The 25,924-nt window shown below is 44.7% G+C and overlaps 1 protein-coding gene across 1 annotated transcript in view; it reads right to left on the bottom strand.

Moving 5' to 3' along the window:
- Positions 1-25,924, bottom strand: part of DISP2 (dispatched RND transporter family member 2) — a 216,913-nt gene that overhangs the window by 22,275 nt on the left and 168,714 nt on the right. Inside the window, exons 5-6 of the mRNA XM_069208587.1 lie at positions 21,825-21,955; positions 9,378-9,475 (exon numbers count right to left, since the gene is read on the bottom strand). Of these exons, the coding sequence (XP_069064688.1) occupies positions 9,378-9,475; positions 21,825-21,955 (229 nt within the window). The remainder of the gene's footprint in view (positions 1-9,377; positions 9,476-21,824; positions 21,956-25,924) is intronic.

A 25,924-nucleotide genomic window follows, 5' to 3' on the forward strand; every position in this document is an offset into this window, starting at 1 on the left:
TAGTCGCTGTAGATTCTTGTTCTAGATTCCTGTGGGTATGGCCACAGCGGTCGGATGACGCCCGGACTGTTATAAAAGACTTGCTGATCTTTATCTGTGCATATGCAGTTGCAGCATTCCATTCGACTGTGGGCCCTGCATTTGCCTCTAAGGCATTCAGGGACACCATGGGGACAATGGGTGTTAAACTCCATTACTCCTCACCATACCATCCCGAGGGAAATTTGGTCGTGGAGAGGCGGAATCGTGATTTAAAGCAGTCCTTAACAGCTCGAGTATTAGGTTCAGGCCGCAGTTGGTTACATCACCTATATGGGTTCGAGAGAGCACTGAATAATCTGCCAAGTCGGTCCTTGGGGGGACGCACTCCATATGAGGTTCTCTTTGGGATACTTATGTATTTCCCAGATCTTGATGACCCTGGTATGGTGGCAGCAGAAACACCATTTGACATAAATGAACATCTCACTGTTTTACAGGAGCTTCAGCAATTTCGTGATGATAAATCGTTTGCAAGTGCTGCCACCTTAGGAATAAGGGATTTAGCGTAAACTTCGACTGGCTGGATTCCTAAAGTTGGGGATCTGGTCCGTGAGAAGATCACAGTGAAGAAGGAGTTTGGTCCATCATACAGAGCACCTCTACCAGTCTTGGGAATTCAAGGCACCAGGACTGTCATCTTACCACCACTGTCTGGTTCTAAGACAAACTGATTCATCTCCATTGATGACATCAAACTACACCATGTGGCCGATCCTTCACAGTAGACCAAGAGGTCCCTTGGGTGGTTCCCGATCCCCTCTCACTACCCAACAGGACATACATCAACATAGTAGGATGAACACCACTACTACAGACTATGCAACAATGTCAACTGCTGTTCCAGACACCTCCTTGACCATGGGGAGGGCGGAAAATGAACTCTTGCTGATTCCAGTCACTACTGCAGTGACCACCCCGGTTCAAGATCTAGCTGTTTTTTACACAAACACATCACAGACTAATGACACTGTCTACCAAGAGCCCCCACGTGAAGTGGACCAGAGTACGGATGGTGCACCGGCTCCCGTGTTTGCAGAGACTGACTCTGGCTATTTCATTGACATTAATGATTTTTCTTCGGATTCATCCACTACTGTGATTGACACTGTTTCAAAAAGAAGTAAGCTGTATCAATGGCTTAAAAAGAACTATTTGAAATACCCATGGAACTATTTATGGTTCTGTTTGACATATTTTGCATTATTTTTATGGATTGGTTTTGTGACTGTTTTGTTTTTGCTTATAAATGGTCACTATATTCCTGATCGCTCCTCTGTGGAGCCCGTTGATGAAGTTTTAACTCCATATCATTCTTCACATAAGGTCCGAAGAGACTTGTCCCCTGTAAATGTTACAGCAATACCGATTTCTGATGGGATTGTGTAGGACAAAGTTCCATTTGATATATACGGGCCTACAGAAATTATTCAAATACCATACGTGTTCAAAATTTCAATGACTGATTTAATTACACCTGATGTTGTCTCTGATGATTGGGATGTCCAAACAGTTGATTCCATGCTAACTGAAATGAAGGACTATTCCGCTTTTTTAAGTGATGATGTATATGAATATACAATGAATTATGGGGAAATGTTCTGCTATAACAATTGGGGACATTACTACCTACACTGTGCCACTAGATACAGGCCAGTATTAAACTACACACAGTGGGAACACTGTTCTACACCACCGGTGGGGAGCCCAAAATACTATAGTGATAAATGTACATACTTTTCTGGGCATGACACAAGAAAAGCAGAGTCGTATTATTTTAAAATACCTCCGGCACAAATTAGGAAAATTTTGCTAACTAATACAAAACTGATTTATTCAGATCCCTTTGTTTCCCGGCTCGAAGTTGAAGGTTACGATTACTGGAAGAGCACTATTGATTTGAAAAGTGTATGGGAAACACAAGATTGGCAGATACAGGGTAGGGAGGCTTTAATTTGAGCATGCCTGATTCCTGTGCAAATTATTTTCTTAAATGACACTATTCAGCAGACATCCTGTCTGGGGTTAGCAAAAATAAAAGACTTGAACACGCCCAGTATCCCCGCTCCGGCAAGGTTTAAAGATTGGCAATACTTCCTTAATATCACAGAGGACAAGCTAGATGCAGTGGTCAAGGCTGGTACCTACAATTCTTCACTTTCCAGTCCCGGCGGGTGGTTAATCTGGCCCACTGACACTAATGAGTGTCAGGCGCGTTTTTTGAACTCTTCAGGGGGTTTCTCGATTAACAGGCCAGACCCTCGCTTTGTATCGGGTCAGCATACAGGTATAGTTACGACATACAGTGTGGGTAAGCTGTGCCAGCAATGGGTACAGACCAACACGTTAGCCGTGGTTAAGAAACACCTGAATACTCTTTCTGAAGATGTAGACTTGCAGGATTTTCTGATGGGTCCTAGGAAACAGCGCTCAAAAAGGTTTTTATATGCTATGTACAATGAAATTGGGAAACGTTCCCAGATTGAGGCTGCTGCACGTTTAAGGCAATGTGATAAAGAAAATTTAGAAAAAGTATTAGCTGTTGTCGACAACGGCATGAATACACTGTCCAACAGGATTTATTCACTGTCAAATATAGTGTTGTCTGCTATTGATATCACTCCGACAGACTTGTCTCGGTTATATCATGGGCAAACACAGCTACGCTCCATCATGCAGCTGGGTTTGACTTTACAGACACTGAAAAATGCCTGCATTCCATGGAAGTATATTACTGGGAGTGAATTCTTCACTGCTTTTAATTTTTCCAAGGAACAACAGACAATGGCTAAAAGGGAGGCTAGTTTCACCATGCTTCGAGTAGAAAAGTTAGATAAGTTGCCCTTCACTGTAGCAGAGAGTCCTTCAACTATCTGGCTTTTACATGGCATAATTAATTTACCGATTTCGACCTTTCGTTTCTCAAGCTGCCTGAAACATCTTGCAGTGGGAAGGTACGAGCAACTAGGAGATTGCTATATTAAGGAAGAGTGGGAGTTGCCCTTTGACTACAAATGTCTGAACGGCGAAACAGAGGTCTTTCTTAGCAGAAGCAAATGTGAGACTGCTGTTCGTCATTCCATGATATGCAAGCAGGTGTCTCTTCACGGTCTTTGCAATGCGGGAGTCGCGAATTTGGCCTGTTTGTTGAAGGGTACTCCCGTCCCTTTGATTCGCCCGATATTTCATGTACTTTCCAATGGAAGTTATGTGGTACAGAACGATCAAAGCTGTTGCGGCATGCGACCAGGAATTGCCTACGCAATCTCGGTCTCGAAGGTCGTTACGTGTTGTGGAAATGTTTTGTTTCCCCCCACACGAGAGATAAAAGTATCTGACATGTGGCCCCACATAGATACTATTAATGTGAACTATGACAAGCTGAGCAGGCTAAAGGCGCTATTGTTTCAAAAACAGGTCGCCTTGACATCCGCAAAAGAGACGTATGCTCTCCAGATTGCGAGATCATCAGCCGAGAAACAATCGCTATTAAATACCAACTTCCCCAAGCACTTTGGAGAACTGGTATCCAGAATATTCAATGCTTCGAGCACCACTGGGATTGTTCATTTCTTTAAGGCTGTTGGGTCTGGTTTCGTGTCCATCTTCCAGACTGTCTTCGGAGTCATCCCGTCAGCCATCCATTTGTTCTTTTCAAGTGTGTTTGGTGGCTTTCCAATTATTTTGGCTTTGATTGACAGACTACTACTGCTATTTCTTCTGATTCGCAGAGGTTATTTCTTTACAGCTACGCAGAGCAATGGAGCCGCTCCCACCAACTCCACTGTGCTGTGAACGCATGGTTCGGATCTTCGGTGCACCCTTGCTGATGGAACTGGAGCATGACTGGTCGTTGTCATTTCGGCCCCTTCTCTGGTGCATTCAACCAGTCTACCGCTACATATGGTGCCTGTTTGAACATCTGCCTATGGTCTGTCTTGCTGTTGCACCAACATCTCCTGTGGACCACGAACTGCTGATGTCCCCGATGAGGGTTCATACACGGTCATGCCCCTTGAGACTGAGGTTGCTCAGCGAGGCCACCGATGAGCTTTCCGTTTTGAGATCTACTGTGGATGAGGACACTGCAACGGATAACGTTACACCAGAAAATACTGCTCACTACTGCTCTGTGGATCCGTTTGTACGCCCAATACTCGATTTGACATCAGATGATGTTGACTCATTTTTTAGGTCTTTGGTTGGTGACTTCGATGACACTCTTCAAGATCATGCGTACAGCAAATAATTTGATGAATTGACTTGCCATTCCCGATTCAAAATTATGCATTTATATTAACTCACTTTGGCACGCTGTGCGTGTCATGGTTGACATTAACATCTCTGTATGTGTTTTAGCAGATTTGTTTTTTATATCTTTTTAACACATTTTACAGATTTTTTTTTTAGCTTGTTTTTATGCTTTTAGCTTTTAGTTCAGAGCAATTTTAGCGTTTGGGTTCCTGTACCTTCGTCATACCTGTTACGGCCATGGGGAGAGTGTAGTGAATCCTAGTTTGTTTAAATGGGATAACAGGAGTTAGCTTAGCCTCTGGCTTGCAGACTTGTGCCCCCGTCACCTAGTGACTTTTAACCTACTTAGCTTGCTCTGTCTTAGCCCATTTAATTATTCAGTTCTTCTAAGATGGCTGCCTTGTTGATAGTTAGGCCGCTTGTTATGAGTTACATTATCAGTGTCACTGCGCTAAGGCGTCAAGATCAAGCAACATAGACAAACAAACAGTCGGTGTTCACACTTAGGGATTTTCCCTCTCCATTCTTACGAGGGATTGTTTATATTAATTGCCGTCCCAAGCATGTCTGTTATCTATTGTTTGAGAACACACCTACGTCAGGGGTCCTTGTAGATCTGTATAAATATATCGCACTTTAGACAGATAATCAGAGGGATTCCGACCAGAGGGCATTGCCACCATCGCTGATATCGATGCTGCAGTAGTCTTGACACTGACCAAGTCTTCGTGTCCCTGCGGAGTCTGAGATAGAGACCTCATTCCAAGGTAACAAGGGTTGGGGGCTCCTCTCATGGACATGGCATTGGCAGAATAGGTTTAGAAAACCCAGCTCTCCTTTAGGTAGGAGGTTAGGCCTCTCACATTAGGGTATTAGGGCATAGTACATCTTATATGTCTTTTCTATGCATTGTAAGGTGGTGGGGGTCTTTGTAATAATGACTCTTGTCTTCACAATTCTGTTTCTTGCATTGTTCATTATCCTAATCATTGCAGCCCATGCAACTTATCGCAAATTGCAGTTATGTTAAAATAAAAACTATTGAAACTTCACTGCACCTTTGTCATTGCCTGTGTTTGTACGAGACATGATATATCTGTGAGAAAGGGGTAATCTCCGTTTAACCACGACACTCCCTGAGATGTCTTATTCTGGAGTCCATGTGTAAAGGCTGCTGCAAATCACCTTTTACTATTGTGTTTCTGGTGAGGTGCTGCTAGTGAGCCGTTAAGGTTGTTGTAGGAAAGGCGTAGTCGCCTACAAACAAAAGTACTGTCATCCTTAAACCAGCAGTCTTGCCCAGAGCAAGAGTCCAAACTACGACAAACTTGACTGGTTACATGTAAAAAAATCACTGTTTGCTTTGTCTCTGGCACCTAAAATAATAAACGTTTTGTACTTTGGACGATCATCTTCTGCTGCCACCCCCTAATTTCTTTATTACGCTGAGGAAGCAATTTGGTTGGCAAGCACTACACAAAACTATATATATATCTTCACACCAAGTTGACAATTAAGTCAAGGATGCGGCACTCACAGGATTGAATCCGACTTCTTTTATTACATCACAGGACCCCTGTGATGTAATAAAAGAAGTCTGATTCAATCCTGTGAGTGCCTCATCCTTGACTTAATTGTCAACTTGGTGTGAAGATTATTGATGGGAGTAGGTCCCTCCCTGCTGCAGGCACCGACATGAGACGAGCGCGCCACTTTGGACCTGTTGGAGTTAATATATATATATATATATATATATATATATATATATATATATATATTATGCAAAGTACTCCGAAAACTGCATCAGACCCATTGCTTTTATATATATATATATATATATATATATATATATATATATATATATATATATATATATATATATATATATATATATATATTTATTTATATATTACCTAGTGGAGGCTGCCACTAGGTGGTTATAGTTAGGACCTACTTTCTATAGAAAAAGCTGTTTTTTACTTGCCTAAATCTTTGGTGCTGCTTGTCGAATCTTCACAAAAGTTTCTAAAAAAATTTGACAGTTAAGTCAGCTGCTGTCTGGAAAGATCCGTCAAGTGGAGGCTGAGAAAAAGGGCAGGTAAAAAAGGAGCTTTTCCCATTTTAATTCCCAAAGGGATTTCGAACAGCGACAGGGCCCGAACCACCGGAAGCAATTACACAAAATTTGGCAGAAAGGTAGGTCTTGGTCCAGAAAGCACCCTTTTTATTATTTGGTGTAAAACAGTTCAGTAGTTTTTGAGATAATAAAGAAAATCCAAATTTGTATATATAGGGATGTGAAGGATTTGCGACCCCTCCCAATATCATGCAGAGATCTGATTGGCTGACCACACTTCAACAAGGAAGTTTTGGCAGCCATGTACGGACTGAACTTCAGCTGGGTCCCTGAAAAAAAATAATAAGAAAAGGGGTCAGGGTAGGGACACCCTGGCCCATTAGCTCCAGTGCTGGGGTCCCAGACGCCCTCCCCTCCCACAGAGCAAAAAAAACATTTTTTGTCCCCAAAATAAAATTCAGCGGACATCGCAGCAGATCTGCCAAACATGGAAAAGAAAACAAGCACTTGTTTCTATGAAGCCCCCAGGTGGGCTGGGGCCATTGCAATTTTAATGCGGGGGTCGCTTGACCCCCCCCCCACCTTCAGCTCTGGGGACTGCAACCTCCCTGGGGCTTCTGTCAAACAAACAACGGGAGACTGTCCAGCCCTCTCCCCCTGGCAGCCCTGTGGACCACCACCTCCCCAGGGCTTCATTGAAATTCAACGTGGGAGGGGGCGCTCCCCCACCCACACATCCCCATGGACAACCACCTCCCTAGGGGTTAATTTAAATTCAAGGTGGGGGTGCTGCGCAGCTTCCCCCCAGCCCAACGGACCATCACTTCCCCAGGGCAATAATCTTTGGAGGGGGGCCATCCTGTGATGTGGCGGAAGCAAGAGTAAATGATTGTTTAGCAGTTTGGTGAACTCCTGTGTGAAAATAATTGTATGGTTACAACATATTTCAGTATCTTTGCAATGAAGGGAAGCCTGGGATAAGTCACAGGTCAGACAGAATTTGTGGGGTTTACTCCTCTTTTTTTTAGGGTAAGGTTATGACCGCATGTTTTTGATTTTGAGCATTTTACCCATAGATATCAATGCATCTATAAGATTGATCATTAGAGGAGTAAATGCTGGATGTCCTAGGTTAACTACTTTCTTGTTGCAAATAGTTGCCTGGGGAATATCTTTTTAAAGAATACTATGATCCGTGTAAGGCATTAGTGCTGCAGCACACTGGCTGATTAGTTAACCAGGCGGTTGGTCTAACTTAGTAAAATTTGCATTAGCTCTTGAAAGATGGGAATGACATGGAGAGATCTAGGCTTTGAACTACCATTTATTTAATGAAGAGATTTACATATTGCTAACATTGTCACCGAAAGGTCACTTCGGAGTGCGGGTAGCATCAAAGAATAAATAATATAGGAGTATTAAGGGCAAATTAGAATCCGGCTGAATATGAGGTGACCCAATCCAGTGTTCTTCATTTGTTACCCTTGAATTTTCCAAGCTGGTCTTTAATAGACCTGGAACAGCTACTTGATGTAATTTCCAGTTTCTGAGAATCAGGCTCGAAGGTGGATATTGTTTTGTTATATTCAAATTGCCTCATGGTCTCTGGCATGTGATTGGCTTTGAGTAGGCTCCACAACATTTATTCCAGTGTCTGCGTTTAATTTTTATGTGTTTTGCATTAAACCAATTGTTTACCTGCTACTTTATTTATTGAATTTGTTGGACTTAAGCGGGACCAGATGCTTAAGGGCAATAGTAATTTTTGTTTCTAGATGATTTATGATTTATGTTGAGAAATCTGATGTTGTCTGATCAAAAGCCTGAAGGGCCAGTGCTTGCCTAAAGCTGTTAGGGCCATAGAGATAAGAATCCCTGCTTGGGAGAGACAGCACCCACAGTACGTGTGGAAGCGTTTTACTACTACCTCACCTTCAATAAGACATTTAAACATGCTGTTTGGTCAAAGCAGGACCTGGATGTTCAATAATCAGTGGTCTGGTGAAAAGATCTGTTAAGCAATCTATTTTGGCATACTTCGCAGGAAGGACTGAAAATGAAATAGAGTTTTTCAAGTTTTTTGAAGTGCCTTTAATTAGGCATTTTGTTAGGAGGCAGGGCTTACCACTGGATGGGAGACAAGCACTGGGGCATTATGTTTTGAGACTGCCTGTGCTTAGTGCTGCTTAAGGGAGGAGATGTTGCGCAGTACAGCAAGGATTGACGGGCTTGGAGATAGGTTACATGCACAAGGTGGTTGCTCAGCGTGATACTGCCCGACAATGAACTACAGATCCAAGGAACTTCTGTACTCTCACAGGGCTTGGCAGTGTTGGAGGCCACTTTGAATAATCTAGTATAACATCCCTCCTTCTTCGCATTGTCCTCGGCAAGCAATCAAGTTGGATGTTGCTGCAGTCCGATTCCTTGCTTTGTATAGCATTACTTGTGTTTTTTGGGTATCCTATTTTCTGCTTGAGAAATGGTTGACAGGTATTCTGGATTTCAGAGAATTATTTCGGATATCGAGTGAATTGAACACAAACTCTGAACTGTTATTCAAACCTTATATTTAGTGAGCACAGATTTTGGGTCTACTGTTTTATTTTTTCAAATGAATTGTTTTTTAAGTAACTGAAGTTTATCACCAAGCACCAAAGATGTGAGTTATGGAACACAGAACAGAGGGACTAGGGTCTGAAAAGAACTTCAGTACTTGTGACTCTCTTTGTTATTGCAATTGCGCTACCATTTGAGCGAACAAACAGTGCAATGACATTTGCATGTAGAGAAGAGAAGTTAATACCCATTTCTGGAGCGGAAAATTACCAATGAACCGTTTCCTCTTTTGCTTTCTTATAATTAAACACTAATCTTTTTTTACGTTTAAAAATGCATATCAAATACACAATTCCAACATTCAGAAAATGCATACATTAATTTAAGATGAACATGACAGAAGGTTTCTCCAAAACATCATATGATAAAGTTTAAATGCCTCACTAACCTTATCTTGTTCTATTCGACACATAGACTGAATTGCTTGCAGGTTCCATAAGCTCCCAGATGTTTTTGACATAAACACAAGCTGGGAGTAACTCTTTCCTACAAAATAAAATATACGTTTAGGCAACACTGGCAAAGATGTTTGATCAATGAGATAGTGTGTAACACATACAACTTATATTTTAGAGCAATGCTTTTTCACACATTTGTTTTTAGTTGTGTTTTACTAACATAAGATTATGAAGGTATTTGAGTAGCAGTAATAAATCTAAACGCGTTTGAACTGAGAGAGACTTTAATACCTTTTGGTGATATATACAGAACACCTCGTTTATGTTAAATAATTTTATTCTAGAATTGCAAGAATACAAATTACAAAAGCTTGTATTTCCCCTCATAAAGCACCATGACATGTATTTCTTCACATTCTCCCACCAGCACAACCCCCCTACTCTGATAACCATCTCATGTTCAACTTCTCATCTCCTACTGGCTACTCAACAACGCAATTCTGGTTGAGAGCTGGGAGTAGCCATTTATCATCTACTAATGGCTGCTGAGCCGCTAAACATTGTTATTCTTTGCTTGCTGAATTAGCTGGAGGTAGCACTTCTTGGACGGGAAGTCTCCCACTTAAAGCCTGATTGGTCACTTACCCTAGTTGCCTTCCACCATTCTGCAATGTATCTATTCAGTGGAGCTGAGGTGGAGCAGCATTATGTGATATTTTTTTTCACTTTAACTCTTGCATAATCGTTGCTGAGAGAGGCAATTGCTTTTCTTAGCTCGCTGAATGAGTTGGAGGGAGTGGAGGTGGAATCTGTCGCCAACCGTCGGACTGACTGCCCCTTCCCTAGTTGCCAACTACCATTCTGCAATTCCACTATGTATTTAATGTGGTTGACGATGGGAAATCGTTTTTATACTTGTTTAAAACACTAAAGCTTTGCATTATTGCACATCACATTAACACACATTTCAAAGAACTGCCCGCTGGTATTTTGGTGTTCACTGAACATTTAGCTTGATTGCTCGAGTAAGCAGAGCCTCATTATGAAGTTGGCATAGACAAGCGAGAAACTGCAGATTTAGTGAAGCCAACTTTCTACCGTACGCCACTGTATTTATATTCCAATGTTTCCACACATTCATCACACAAGAAGGGCTGTTGACCTTCTTGTTAGCAGCTGTCTTGAGTTTTATATTAGACCATGTGCTCTTTCTCCCACTTATTGTAATTAAGAAAATGTATAAATGTCGAAATTTAAGTGAAAATTAGCATTGCATGTGTAATAAAGAGTACAGGTCTAGTGTTTGGGGTGCTGTTGTGGCGGTCACCTGGAAGGGAGATTATGTTTCCGGGGCCACTAGTGATTATTAAAGCCGGGCGAAGAGCGGATGATCTTCAGTGTTTTCCCGCCACATATAAACGAGTGTCTGTCTTGTTACACTGGCGACGAGCGGGCTCTGAGCCTGAGTGTAAACAGGAGGAGCGTCGGACATGCTCCAGAAGGTTGCAGAGCGTCGGAGGAGCCGACCAGAAAAAAAATAATAATAGAAAGAGAACTCGTCCAGCGCAGCCACGCGGAGGCGTAAAAGGAAGGGAGGAATAAAGAAAAGGGTGACAAGGTGAAGAAAAATAAAAACAAATATAAATAACATAAACAAATCCAATAATAAATATACACAAAGAAAAAAGAAAAGAATTACGAGTGGGGACCAACACAAGGAAGCAGTCAAAGAGAAGGAACCACAGGTCAGCCACGCACAGCGCCATGGCGGATGACCTAACACCAGCCCTTCACCTGCCACCACAGCATTCCATGATGTGTGCACTCCTGCTATTCAGTGAACTAGCGGACCCAGCCACTGCTTTGCCAAGATGGAAGGTATGGGTTGGGTGGCTAGAAAACTATTTTGTGGCCACCTGGGAGAGGGACGGTGCAGTCAAAAGGTCCCTGCTCCTTCACGTTGCAGGGGATGAGATCTACAAACTGTTTCGACACCTCCAGAACACTGGCAACTATGATGACTACAATGCGGCGGTGAGGGCCCTGAATGGGCACTTCGATCCACAGCTGAACCCGGACTTCGAACCGTTCAAGCTGCATCAGGCGCGTCAAAGGGAGGGGGAGTCGATTGATCTTTTCTATGCCCGGCTACAGGAGCTGGCAAGCATGTGCACTGAAGACGACAAGCCGAAGGAAATAAGGACAAGCCGAAGGAAATAAGGACACCGGTCATACAAAGATGTAGAAACAATACGCTAAGGGGTCTGATACTGAGACAACCCAACATCACCCTGGATGAGATACTCATCATGGCACAGTCTCATGACTTATCGGCTACCAGGGAAGCCGAAATGGACATGGCAATGGCACAAACACCAGAGAAAGCGCCAACAGTGAAAGATAAATGTGTGGATGCGATACAGATGCAGCAAATGAAGCAGAAGACGCCACCGTACGCCCAGACCAGACAGGAAGGGTGCTGCAACCAGTGTGGACGGGGTGCGAACAATGCCAGGGCTGCCCAGTGCAAGGAAGAACGTGTTTGAATTGCGGAAGGATGAACCACTTTGCCGCTGTCTGCAGAGGAACCACAAAAAGGTGGGGAATGAGAGGAAGAAGGGCACCCACCAAGGCAATCAAACAACTATCCCTGGACGACACATCATTTGACACCCTCTACCCCCTGCCCCAATACAGACTGGAGGACTCCTCGACAGAAGAAGCCTTCCTCATCTCGTTCACCAATGACCTGAAGAGGTGCCGGTGGCCACAGCCAACATGCATAGTGGAGGTCAAGGGGTTGAGAATCAAAACACTGATAGACACGGGAGCAAGAGTGAATGTCATGGGTGTCCACCAGTATCAACGCCTCCATCCTCGTCCACTGATGACACCCTCAAAAACCAAGATATTCACTTATGGGAGTCCCACGCCCCTGCCCCTAAAATGGCGCATAACTATGACTGTCAGGGCGGAGGACAGGACAATCCACACCACATTCCATGTTGTGTACAGAGAAGCTGACACACTCCTAGGCAGCCAATCGGTGGAGAAGTTGGAACATGTGTCATTCGCGAGAAGCATAAGGACTTGCCAGATAGACAAGGTACTGAAGCAGTTCCCTGAGCTCTAGGCTGTCTAAAGGCAACCCCAATTAGCCTTCACATTGACAAGACTGTGAAGCCGGTCGCTCTGAGATACCGGCGGGTCTCGTTTAATCTTCGACCATTGGTGGAACAGGAGCTACGTCAACTTGAGGAACAATGGGTCCTCGAAAAAGTGTCAGGGCCCACCCCCTGGGTATCGCCAATGGTGATAGCCGAAAAGCCAAAGCAGCCAGGCAAGATTAGACTCTGCATTGACATGCAGATCCTAAACACAGCGATCCGAAGGGAGAGGCATATCACTCCCACAATCGATGACATCATAGCGGATCTCAATGGCTCCAAGTGGTTCTCCAAGTTGGACTTGAACGCGGAGTATCACCAGCTAAAGCTGACGGAAGAAAGCAGGTATATCACTACCTTTTCCACGCACCTTGAACTAAGGTGGTATAAGCGATTGAGCTTTGGAATATCCTCGGCTGCCGAAGTGTTCCAGGACGCCATCCGCCAACCTCTAACGGGACTGCTGGGTGTCATGAACATAAGGAACGACATCCTGATCTACTCTACCACAGCCGAAGAGCACCACCGACATTTGCACGCCACCCTCAAGCGGCTATCTGAACATGGGCTCGCCCTCCACCAGAAGAAATGCTCTTTCTTCCAAAATTCCATTGACTTCTTTGGGTATGTGTTCAACCAGGACGGTATTCAGGTAGACCCGCAAAAGTCCAATGTGATCAGATAGGCCCCCGCTCCGCGAACGGTGACGGCCGTGAGAAGTTTCCTGGGAATGGCAACATATTGTGGGTTTCATTCTACAGTTGGCCACAATTTCTCCGAGCCCGCACGAAAGCTGAGGCACCCTGGGTGTGGGGGAATCGAGAAGAACAAGCATTTCAAGCGCTCAAGGAGGCACTCTTGTGCAAGACCACCAAGGCCTACTTTGGCCCTACCAAGAGGACGGAGTTAGTGTTGGATGGAAGTCCGGTGGGGCTTGGCGCTGTGTTGACATAAGAAACCGAGCCGAGCAAGTGGCCCCCCATGCATATGCCAGCAAGGCTTTGACCCTGATGGAGAAATGCTACTCTCAAATTGAGCGAGAGGCTTCGGCCATCAAGTGGGCCTGCAGCCATTTTCATCTGTATCTGCAAGGCCAGCCGTTCAGGGTGGTCACCGATCACCAACCTCTCGTTCCGCTGTTCAAGGGGACTGCATCCAATCCACCTCCCCGGATTGAGTGGTGGGCCATCCAACTTCAACCATATTGTTTGGAGGTGATCTACCGCCCAGGGGCCAGGAACCCTGCTGACTTTCTGTTGCGGCCCCCCAGGGAGCCGGCCCCAGTCAATGATGCTGATGAAGAAACCACCGAAGTGCAGGTCCAGGCGCTGGCCCACAACAGTTGTCCAAAGACGATGAACCTGGAGGAAATCGCAGAAGCCACGAGTGAAGATGGCATTCTGTTAAGAGTAAAACAAGCCTTTGAGAATGGGTCCTGGCATGAGTTCCTTAAAACCAACCATCATTGAACTAGGGCAGACCACGACAGGGTGATCAAGCTGTGGAGGGTGAGACACAAACTCAGTCTGTCTCCCAAACGGCTCCTTCGGAGGGGGCATCGGCTGATAATCCCTGCTCAATTGGAACAGTGAGTGATCTTGCGCTATGGAGGGCATCAAGGGACCACAAAGATGAGGGAAAAGGTGTGGTTTCCCGGACTTGAGGCGGGGTGGATAAGTGCATGAGACAATGCCCCGCTTGCCAGTTGACTACCACATCTGAAGTGCAGGCGCCAGTCATCACAAAGAACCTTGCCTCACACCTTGATCTAAGGTCAGCCTTGTTTTTTTAAGTTTCCCAGACAGGAGGACCACCCTTTTCATTGTTGACAGCTGTCCTGTGTTTGAGGTAGTTGACTCTACATCTTTTGCCAAAGTGGGCCCCGCCCTTGAGAAGATATTTGCCATGTTTGGTCTCTTAGAAAAAGTGAAAACTGACAACGGGCCTCCATTCCATGGCGCTGAATTTCAAGAGCTACTGAAAGGCCTGGGCATCCACCATAGGAGGATCATGCCCCATTGGCTGCAGGCCAACGGTGAGGTTGAGTGCTTTATGCGCACCATAAACAAGGTGTTTCGCATTGCCACGGACCTGGAAGTCAGCCTTCATCAGTTCCTGCGGGAGTACAGGGGGCCCCTCACTGTACCACGAACCACCCTCCCTTTTCTTTGATGTTGGGTGGCGTACGGCGAGACTCCATCCCCACTCCCCCTCAGTGGCAGCCTTTGCCCTACCTCCCGGAGTTGGCACAGGCCAAGAGGAAGGCGGTGAATGATCACACCAGTCAAACGAGGCATGCGGCCTGGCGGGACGTCCAGATTGGCAATCGGGTGGTTGTCAGAGACAGGCGCCCTGGATGGAAGTTCCGTACGCCCTATGAGCCAGGTGTCTGGACTGTCACTGGGGTGCCTGGCACCATGGTGACTGTGGCCAAGGAAGTGAGACGGTGACCATGAATGTTTCCTGGTTTCGAAAGGCCACTTTTGAGGACCCTGCTGAAGGACTGTCAGCTCCATGGCGAGGCCAGTGAGTGATGGAGATGAATCCCGGTGCCCAGGTGTCTGGCAGGTGGTGAGTGACCAGTACCCTCCCCAGTCTCCTGTGACCACCAGTCCGGTGGCTCACCCGAATGGGTGTCACTCCCAGTCACACAGGTACAGCCTTCGGCCCAATCCTGCTCCCAGCCAGAGACTCAGAGACTTTGTGTGTTTGTTACCAGTTAGTAATGTTTGAATCCAATATGGCAGGGATGTAATAAACTGTGTGGGTCTAGTGTTTGGGGTACTGTTGTGGTGGTCACCCAGAATGGAGATTATGTTTCTGGGGCCACCATTGATTATTAAAGCCGGGTGAAGAGCGGACGCTCTTCAGTGTTTTTTCCACCCCGTATAAACATGTGCCTGTCTTGTTTCTGCAGCGCCGCCTCACTACTCAGACGGTGAAGCACTAATCTGTTGAAATTGAGAATTTGAATTTAGAATAGTTATACTGCCTGCTATATTTTAGTACTTAACATGTATTAGACTTTCAGTGGGCTTCCCAGAATGTTATTTTTGTTCGACAACACAGTGTCAGCGTGCAAAGTGAGCTAAGGCTGGGGCCATCAGGCCGGTGGTTAGAGGCCAGAAACTCTGTTTGTTTTTAAAATTGCATGGTGTCCTGAACGTAGAAGCCAAGTCAAATGGAACGTTCACCTGTTAAAGTAAGAAAATGGTCCCAGTGTACCAAACACTGGTTGAAAAACTCTGTTCTCAATTTGTGATCAGCATTTTTGCGACCAGTGTGGTATTTGGAAACTACCTTATGTAGTAATAGGTCGGTTTGCAAAAAAGAAATGAATCGTAGTGGATCACAATTCTACCTACCTCATGATTATTAGTGAGATATGTTGCAAATTGCGACCTACTTTGATTCACTGCCATCACAGGGATGCTGGCCTGCTGGGGTAAGCAGACCACCATGTCTGTGATAGCTTTTTAATAAAGCTAACTTTTTTTGTTTTCAAATACATCCCGTTTACCTTAAAGTACATGGGAATGTGTTTATAAAGAAAAACTGATTTTCATGTTTGTTTAAGAGGCAGTGGATCACTGCCTCCTCTTAAGCCCTTTTTTCACATCCATAAAAAGAAAGTTGTTACAAGGGGACCCCTTCCGTTTTGCATAAAAGTTACCACCTCCACTGAGGTGTAGATAAAATACCAATATTTTCTGATCAGACTTTGGTTGTGAAGCATTGATACCCAGCATACTGAAGACATGCACACATCTGTATCCAATTCTAAACATATTTAGAGATTCTAAAACACTTTTCGGGATTGCGAAATGTGTTTAGTACATATGAAAAAGGCTTTAGCATTTGCAAACCCTCTGATTTACTGATTTGGATGGTTTGTGAAAGTTAAAACCCTTTGTACGTCTGTCCCAGGGTTTTATCTGATATTGCCTATGATAATACTCTCTCTATTTAAAAAAAACTATTTTCTAGACTGCATCTAAATAACAGAAGCCTTGGAATTAGGGGTGAGCTGATAAAGGAAGCATCCCATTTAGCTTCTAAGTAAACTCTTCAAAATACATTCCTCAAATTGGTGGTCTAACAGCTCCGTCTGACCCTCTCAGGAGGTTCCCGAACAGCAGCTTTCAGCACCACCCTGTTAGGTTCCAATTTTATTATAGACCCCCACCACACATTGAAGACCCCTTCCTTCTCCAATGTCAGTGCCTTCTCATCCATTCTCCTGTGGACTACTTCTTTTGACTCAAAAACCTTTAGTACTACCTTCATATCTCACTCACAACAGGTTTCCTGTTCCCAGATTTAAGCCGCTTGTTTAATTCTTCCTTTTCAGAGAGCCATAGATTGAACATAGTGAGATAAGCCATGACTGAACCATAATATTCTACTTGTCATCTGCCTCTCCCCAGATATTATGTTCTCTTTATGTAGTAGTTGCACACTGAAATATGACTTTCAGTCAATCCATTCAGGTAGGCTCCCATGGGATTTCACCTTCTTCTGTGTTCAGCATTCTCCAGCTGCTGGCTACATTAACAGTTGTTCTTCAGGGTCCAAAGAGTTCCAGACCTCCTGGGTGAGTCCCACCTGCCCACCTGCCTCACTCTACACTCTACAAAAACACAGCAGGTCTGGTTATCTGATAGGCATAGGAGGCATTGGGAGTCAGTTTTGCCTGTAGAACTCGTTATGTTTTCTATGCTGAAACACCTATAGGAACGCAACCCCTCTAGTGGCACCAAGTTCTTAACTTTTACAATTGCACAGAGTAGGTGTGCTTTCTCTGGTTACTTTTGGAGTATCACAAGCTCTTTGAAGATGTAAATAAGCCTTTTTAGGCGCTCTATCATATATGCTCAATTGTCCTTTTAACATGAAGGCCCTACTTTTCCTATACCTGCTTCTGCAGCTTTGCCAGTAAAGCCCTTTGCTGGTGCTCCTGAAGGACAGCACCCAGCTACTACTGTCCCCAGAAAAGACAACTTCACAAGTCCAAAGAGTTGCACATGTTTTATGGTGTGTGGGCTTGTGAATTGGTGCGTGGCCTGCCGATTTGGTCCCAACCGCATACGCTCTGTCAAAATTATGTTTCCTTTCCCTATGAGCGCAGCTTCTTTATTTGTCTGTCTGACTGACACACGGAGGTTTCAAATGTTAATAACAATACACCATACCTTGCTTGTAGTATAGCACGATCCCTTTCAATAATTTATGGGCTAGTTTATGTGGTTAAAGAATAGGCCAGGGCCAGTTGTCTCATGGGGACTTCTGTGTGCCACTAAGGAAAATGACAGGCAGGGCTTGCATCTTCACCTTTTCTAAAAACTTATATTTGATTTAAATGAATTTTTCAGGCCTCGTGCCAGCCATATCAGCCATTTCTGAGAGGTTTCTTTAATATGGGTCAATGATCCCATATCCAAAAAATAGGTTATAAGGCTGGTAAATGTTTTATATTTATTCAACCAGTTATGAATAAATGGCTAATCACACCTCTAAGCTGGAGATGGTGATTCAGACATGAGATGCAGTTGCACCTGGCCAGCCTTCTATTCTACTTTCAGCTTTAAAGACTCTAAATAACAAAGTGATCATGATCATGGAGGAGAATTGGGCCTTGACATGTTCTGTCAAGTGGTTTTAAACTCAGTGCACTGAAAAAAGTGGTGGTCTCTAAAGGGGGGTGGCTTATAACCTGTTGGCATGCTCTAACACATGTAACCTTGATACATGTCTGGCCCTCCTGGTTATCCTAGCACTGTTTTTTGTCTTACTAGTATTCCTAATTATCATGGTGGCTCAGGTCCTCGTTCTCCTGGTGGCTCTCCTCCATTTGGTCCTTCTCCTCCTGGTCATACCAGTCTTGATCATCCTGTTCATCGGGGCCTTTATATGCCAGGTCCTGGCCCTTTTGGCCATTTTGGTTGTCATGGTGATTATGGTCCTCTGGTGGCCCTCCTCCTCCTTTTGGTCCTCCTCATTCTCCACCATCTCACCATTCTCTCTAGGTATGCCCAGTTGTCATGATATTCTTGTGGTCCTGACTTAGTCTTGTTAGTGGTTCTGATCCTCCTCCTCTTCAGTCTTCTTCGTACACATCGTATTCTTTCTCTTTATTCTCATGGCTCTATCCCTACTGGCCCTCTTCATTCTGTTCTTCTGGGACCTCTTGTTCAAGGTCATCTGGTTGTAGTGGTTTGGTCGTGGCCATTCTAGTCCTGTGCCTCTCCGTGATACTGATCCTCCTCTTGGTCCCGCTCACCTTGTGGTCCATCCTGGTGCATTCCTGATCACCCTCCCACTGGCCCTTCTCTTCACCATGGTCTTCTCCCTCTTCATTCTCCTCTTTTTCCATTGAATAGCTTTCTGCACAGGAAAGTGTGTGTGAAATCTGGTATGTTCAGGGAAATCCATTCTGCTTAATGTGAGCTTGCACCATCTGGCATTCAGAAAAACAGCAGGTGTTACTGGTGTGACAACAGAAAACATACTCATTAGAGTTTCACCCTTGTCACTCATAGCTCTAAAAAATATATTTTTCATCAGCCTTAGAGGTGGGGTGCACCCAGAAAAAGGGTGAGTGTAAAAGGAGTAGGGGCATGGTACTTTTCCGAGTGCATCTTTCCTGACTGTCTTTGCTCTACTGTGTTTCATCTCCCTCATGGCTGTTGATATATTGTTTTGAAGGGTGTGTTATACGCAATATTTTTTTAGATATAGTAGTGGAAGATTCTGAAATACTAGTGAGTAATGTGATGAGAAGAGGGGCTTAAGGTACTCATTTATCCTGTCTTTTGTTTCTTTTTTCTGAACTATAACTGTCAGGTTCTGTAATCCAAGGTTGTGGGAAGGAAGGGGTCTGGAGTCGAGGTTCCTTTGCTGACCGTCAGAACCAGGTTCTGCCACTATATTGCCATTAGGTAGATCTGTAGGTAAGGCCCGGCCTAGATCAGTAATGGATGTCCATCTACTGTACATTTATCTGTGAGGACAGACTCTGTTCATTGCCTGAAGCGGTATGCAGAAAACGAATGAAAAAGACTCCAAATTACTGAATTATGGTAGCATTTCTAAGTTTCCCTATTTTAACTTGTACATGCTTTTGGGCATTTGTTGCACTAATAAATCTCCTTCAAATCAAATCAGATAATTTCATACTTATTATATAAGGATACCAAATGACTTCAGTTTATCAGAGACTCAGTGATTCAATCCTGTGCCTATGTTTAACAACCTAGTGAATTCTGTGAGTTGTAGTCCTGGTTCACTTCAGTTTATCCACTTGAACTAACACAAATAACAACTAAAATTATTTGTAAAACAAAAGCTCAAGACTGCAGCATTGAGTCCTTGGTAACACCAAGTCATCATACTGTATGCAGTCACAGCGTTGTTATCTTTCAGTATGCTAGTCTTCAAGATTGCCCTTGCCATCCAAAATAAATTTACTTATCATGATGACTAAACCTTCTGACTATGAAATAAATAAGCAAGGGGAGGAAATGGGCCAGGAGAAATTTCTATGTATTTTTATAGCCTTGTTTACTTTAGAAACAGTAAAATTATGTAAAGCATCAATAACATTCAATCCACATAATATCCATCTAGAGAGAGTCTTAACATACTCCCATGACCTGGTATTTCCTGAAGTATTCAGTGCAACACAATGTCGATAGGGTGCCAGCCTTAATTCTCTTTGATCTCTTTAGGTCTGAAAGAAAAGGGCATTGTTGCTTTATATCAAAAGTCACACACCTAGTGATTTTTATATTGCTTTATCAAGGGCAGATGAAACCTTGATGTTGGAATTGCCTCAATTGCCCTTTGGTAGACCTACAGACTTTTAACATGAGCAGTGCAAAGATGTCTACAGGGCCAGTGCTTGTTTATCATCTGACTGGAAAGTAGGAATTGCAACCCAGAAGAAGTATTCTAAACCGACTTTGGAACTACATTTTTACCTTTATAGGCACTAGTGATGAATAATTAAATAAATTCAGAATTTGTAAAGCGTGGCAATTCACCCGTGAGGGTCTTGAGGTACTGATCAGGCACGGGAGGATTAAGTGATTTGCTCAGAATCACAGGACGTTGAGCCGACACCAAGACTTGAACCTGGTTCTCCGAGCTCCGAAATCAGCAGCTCAGGCCGTTATGCCACATCCTCCAGTGAGGGCACTAAGAACCAGTGCAGCAGTAGCAAAATCCAGCAAGGGAGCGACTCACAAAGTTGCACTAGCCAGACTACATCAATGATCAGTCAGCCCTGCCTCCCATCTTGTCATTCCAATGTTATTTTCTTAATATGACTTCACTGTATTTTTAAGGACTGTCTTTAATTCACTTGTCTGGAACTGGGGCATGAACTTGAAGGACCAGGACAGGGTGCCACTGGACTTTCGGAGGTGGGGAGTTAGAAGACCTCTAGGCAGACACCAGGCAGCCACTCTGCTGAGGAGAATACCTGCTCATCATGTGAGCAGTTGGACTGGGCACAGGGAGACATAATCGAAACTTGAGTACAACCCTGTAGATATAGTTGGTGGCACACCAATGCTGCAATACAAGGTGTGTCACTGATGCACACAACAAAACACAGGGAATGATTTAGATTTTGGCAGACGGGTTACTCCATCACTAGGGTGATGGATATCCCGACCACCGAAATATAAATCCCATTGTTTCCTATGGGATTTATAATTTGGAGGACGGGATATTCTTCACTGTTGTGACGAAGTAACCCATTCGCTGAAATCTAAATCAGTCCATTAGTGTGGGGAAGGATAGTGAAGGACCAATGGTGGGAACAAAAGGATGTCTTTCCAAGCTAACACTCTTATGACAAATCACCACACCAAGAAAATGTGAGATAATATGCTCTCAAGTACAGCTATTTGATAGCATTAATAAAAGCAATTATATTAAATTAGTTCATTAAGAAACTAAAGAATGACCATGAATATGCCATGTACTCTATTAATCCACACATAAATGATATTACAGGGCAGCTGAGGTGCAAATATAAAAGTGTAAACCGTGGAAGGACTGAATATGTTTTAAATCATTCAATTGCTTCATTCCAAAAAGTCATAACAATCTCCACATTTATGGTTTAGGACTACTCTTTTGAATGTGTACATGTTTTTGGGTAGGTTTTCAGAGATTGGTGGCACATTTTCTTCTTCACTCCTGTTGTTTTTCCCTCTCTTTCAGCACATTAACAGGGGGTCTCTGTAGCCTGCTGTCACTTACCTGGCGGACCACAGAAGAAACCATCTTTCCCAAACTCTTGTTCCACCATTCTGCGGGTCCGTGCATCTCTTTTGTTAGTCATGACATTGACTGACGGTTCTGATCTGCTGCTCAGGCCCATCTCATCAAAACTAGAAAGAAAAGAGAATTACCTAACATGTCCAGATGCAAACGTGATGCAACATGGAAACTGTATGCCACACTAAGTAACTGACAGTAAAAATCAGCAGTCCATTCTGACCTGCTAAGCAAGGCGCCTTCCCATCTCTCACCCCACCACTAAACAACCCCAGACAGGTTTCAGCCTATCTCAGCCTCATTGATAGAGTGAACCTTGAGTCCTGTTGCGCAATGAGCAACGCATCCATGTCTGGACATACCTGTTACACTTGGAGTGTCAACTACAACTCGATGGACCCATGCCCCCACTGCATCTACAACAGAGCCAGTGCATCCATCGCTCCCAAACTCCCCAAGACACTGAACTGCTCTTTCAAAACAGCCTCCTTCCCTGAAGACTGGAAACACGCCAAAGTCCGCCCCCTCCTGAAGAAACCCACAGCCAGCCCACCAGAGCTGAAGAATTTCCAGCCCATCTTGCTGTTACCTTAGTCCTGGAAAACGCCATAAACACACACCTGCGACAATTCATCGAGGACAACAACTCACTAGCTACCTCTCAGCCTGGCTTCCGCAGCAACCACAGCTCGGAGACAGCTCTTCTTGCAGCCACCAATGACATCCGCACACTCCTCGACCGTAAACACACCGCAGCACTCGTACTCTTCAACCTCTCAGCAGCCTGACTCAACAAGGTCTCCCACAGCACCCTATGCACCAGACTCCACGACACAAGAATCAGCGGAAAAGACCTGCAATGGGTTAGCTCTTTCCTCACCGGAAGAAAACAGAGAGTCAGGCTCCCACCCTTCAGTCCAAACCAATAGAATTCAGCTGTGGAGTCCCTCATAGATCCTCCCTGAGCCCAGAGCTCTTCACCATCTACGTGGCCCAGAGCAGTCTTTGGCACAGGCCACAGGATGAACATCGTGTCATATGCAAATGACACAAAACTCATCTTATATCTCACCAAAAACCCGGACAAAGCAAAGAGGAACTTTCACACCGGAACAAGCCGTCACTGCTGAGATAAGGGACAACTGCCTCAAGCTCAACTCAGAAAAGACCGAGCTCATCATTTTCGGAAACTCCACTTTAGCCTGGGATGACTCCTGGTGGGCCACATCACTCAACGCCCCACCTACTCCGACTGAACACACCTGAAACCTAGGAATCATTCTCGACTCTTCCCTCTCGATGACCCGACAGGTAAACACAGTCACCTCTTCCTGCTGGCACACCCTCCAGCCACTGTGCAAAATCCTCAAATGGATCCCTGACGACTGCTGCAAGATAGTCACCCACCCCTTAGTCACAAGCAAGCTCGACTACGGCAATGCACTCTACCCCGGCACCACGGCAAAGAATACCAAAAAACTACAACTCATCCACAACACCTCCGCCAGACTCGTCCTGAACATACCTCGCCAGGAACACATCTCCCAAAACCTCAGGAACCTCCATTGGCTCCCAGTGGAAAAGCAAATCAATTTCAAACTACTCACCCACATCTACAAGGCCCTTCACAACATTGAACCGTCCTACCTGAACCATCGCATCTCCTGCTATAACCCCACCAGACCCCTTCAACCCTGCCAGCAGGCACTGGCCACCATCCCATGCATCCGGAAAACCACCGCCGGAGGAAGATTTTTTGCCTACCTTGTAGCAAATAGCTGGAACAACCTGCCCATGGACCCCAGAGAGAGCCCATCACCCACTATCTTAAGGAAGAACCTCAAGACCTGGTTCTTCAAATGAGGCACAGACCCCCCACCAGCACCTTGAGACCCTCACAGGTGAGTAGTTGCGCTTTACAAAAACTGATTGATTACAACTAACAACAAGGTGTTTTGATGAAATGTTTGAATAATCTAAGCCGCAGATGATTTCTCAAAGCTGCATCCCATCCCATCATTTTTTCAGGCACTTCGCTGCTGAAGACAGACACCTTAAGCAAATCAGTAGTGACCCTGCTCCCTAGGGGGAAGGTCAATACCTAGTAACTGTGCTTCAAGTAATCAAACATTTGAATATTCATTGATCAATCTACAGGTACAGTTTAAAAGAGACACATTAAAATTGGGGCTGTATTCACATTTGATCTAATGGAGGACTTCTTACAAAATCTTGCATTTATATATGCTACATAAATAGCATTTAGTAAAAAAGGGAGAACTTTTAGCTACAATGGAATTCCCAAACCTCTGAACCTAAGCAGTTCTCTCACCTCTACATTTACTAAGGAGTTGTCCAAACATAAGAGATTTTCCAGACTGTCTAAAGCCCGAAAACCTTCGCAAATCAGTCCCGATATTCACAAGGATATTTAAAGTCAGGAAATCAGACCTTTGCTTGTAGTCAGCGTGAGAGCTTGTATATATGCATGCCAAAAAGACTGTTGTGGTGTTCATGCTGACGGTCAAAACACTGACCGCCAGCGACCCGGAACCCCACCGGCCACATTATGAACATTTCTGTGGGCCGGCCGGGACATTGACGGCGGCTCCACATGGAGCCGCCGACGATGCCTCTGTGCGGCAGGTGCAGTTGCACCCGTCGCGCAGATCACTGCCTGAAAATCGGCCAGTGACCTGCGCGACGGGGCTCTGCACCGGGGCCCCTGCACTGCCCATGCACAGTGCATGGGCAGTGCAGGGGCCCCCAGGAGTGCTCCGGGGCACCCCCTCCGCCATCCTGAAAAGGCTGGCGGGAAATGAAACATTATCCGCAGGGTAGCGCTGCTACCCTAGCGGATAGTGTTTCAACTCACCGCCAGGCTGCCTGACGGTGGGTGAGGGCTGCCGATGGCAGCCCTCACCATGTTTAGAATATGGCGGTTTGGCCCTCCATGCCGAATGGCGGCTTCAGCCGTCAATGCCGGCATGGCGGGCCAAACCGCCATGTTCGCAATGAGGGCCTGTGTCCTGAAAAAGGTGGGGTGAACCATTGTAAATACCACCGAAACGCCGATTGACAGTTTTTTATTTTTCATTTTCAGTTTTTTTATTAAGTACTATAGTTATATGAAAATAGTTTTTAAGTTTGTGATTTATGGTTGAATCCTGGAAATTAAAAAAGATGTGTGAATAATGAAAGATTTGTAGAAACGTTTTTAAGCATATTACGGATTTTATGCCACAAAATATAAAATGTTGGCATGTAATAAATGAAAATATATAATTTTGCATAAACACAGTTGTATAAAAGTTTGTTTATTGAATAGATGGCATTTGATGGCTCTTGTGTATATTGATTTTTGTCTTGGTGCATTTTCATTTGTCTTTTTGAGAAAAACGTAATCCCAGTATAAAAGGTGCACAAAAGGGAACTTTCTCTTTGTTTGATATACATTGACTCTGTCCCTTTTGGCGATTGTGGGTACATCAAGTTTTCCGATCAACCCATTCCTGAAATCATGTACCGATAACTTATGCAACTCCTGAAAACCGAACAACTTGTATTCTTATGGAACGTACTGACTACCGGGGTCTGCGACCGCAAAACATTAGCCACATATGTCCACCGTACCTCGTTGGACACGTTATGCCTCTGTTGCTCCATACAGTTTCATTCCTCATCTTGCTATTTAAAGTAGCGTAGAGCACTAGTTCACTAAATAAATAAACAACGTGTTGATTACTTATTTTTGGGCCATATTTGCCGAAAATTGACGGGGTTGTTGTTTGAAACGTATCCAAGGACCACATTTAGGGGGTCATTCTGACCCTGGCGGTCATTGACCGCCAGGGTCAACGACCGCGGGAGCACCGCCAACAGGCTGGCGGTGCTCCCAAGGGCATTCTGACCGCGGCGGTATGGCCGCGGTCAGAAACGGAAAACCGGCGGTCTCCCGCCGGTTTTCCGCTGCCCTGAGGAATCCTCCATTGCTGCGCCGCCATGGGGATTCCGACCCCCTCACCGCCATCCTGTTCCTGGCGGTTTTGACCGCCAGGAACAGGATGGCGGTGAGGGGTGTC

This window comes from Pleurodeles waltl, chromosome 9 (assembly GCF_031143425.1).
Source record: "Pleurodeles waltl isolate 20211129_DDA chromosome 9, aPleWal1.hap1.20221129, whole genome shotgun sequence".
Taxonomy (NCBI): Eukaryota; Metazoa; Chordata; class Amphibia; order Caudata; family Salamandridae; genus Pleurodeles; species Pleurodeles waltl.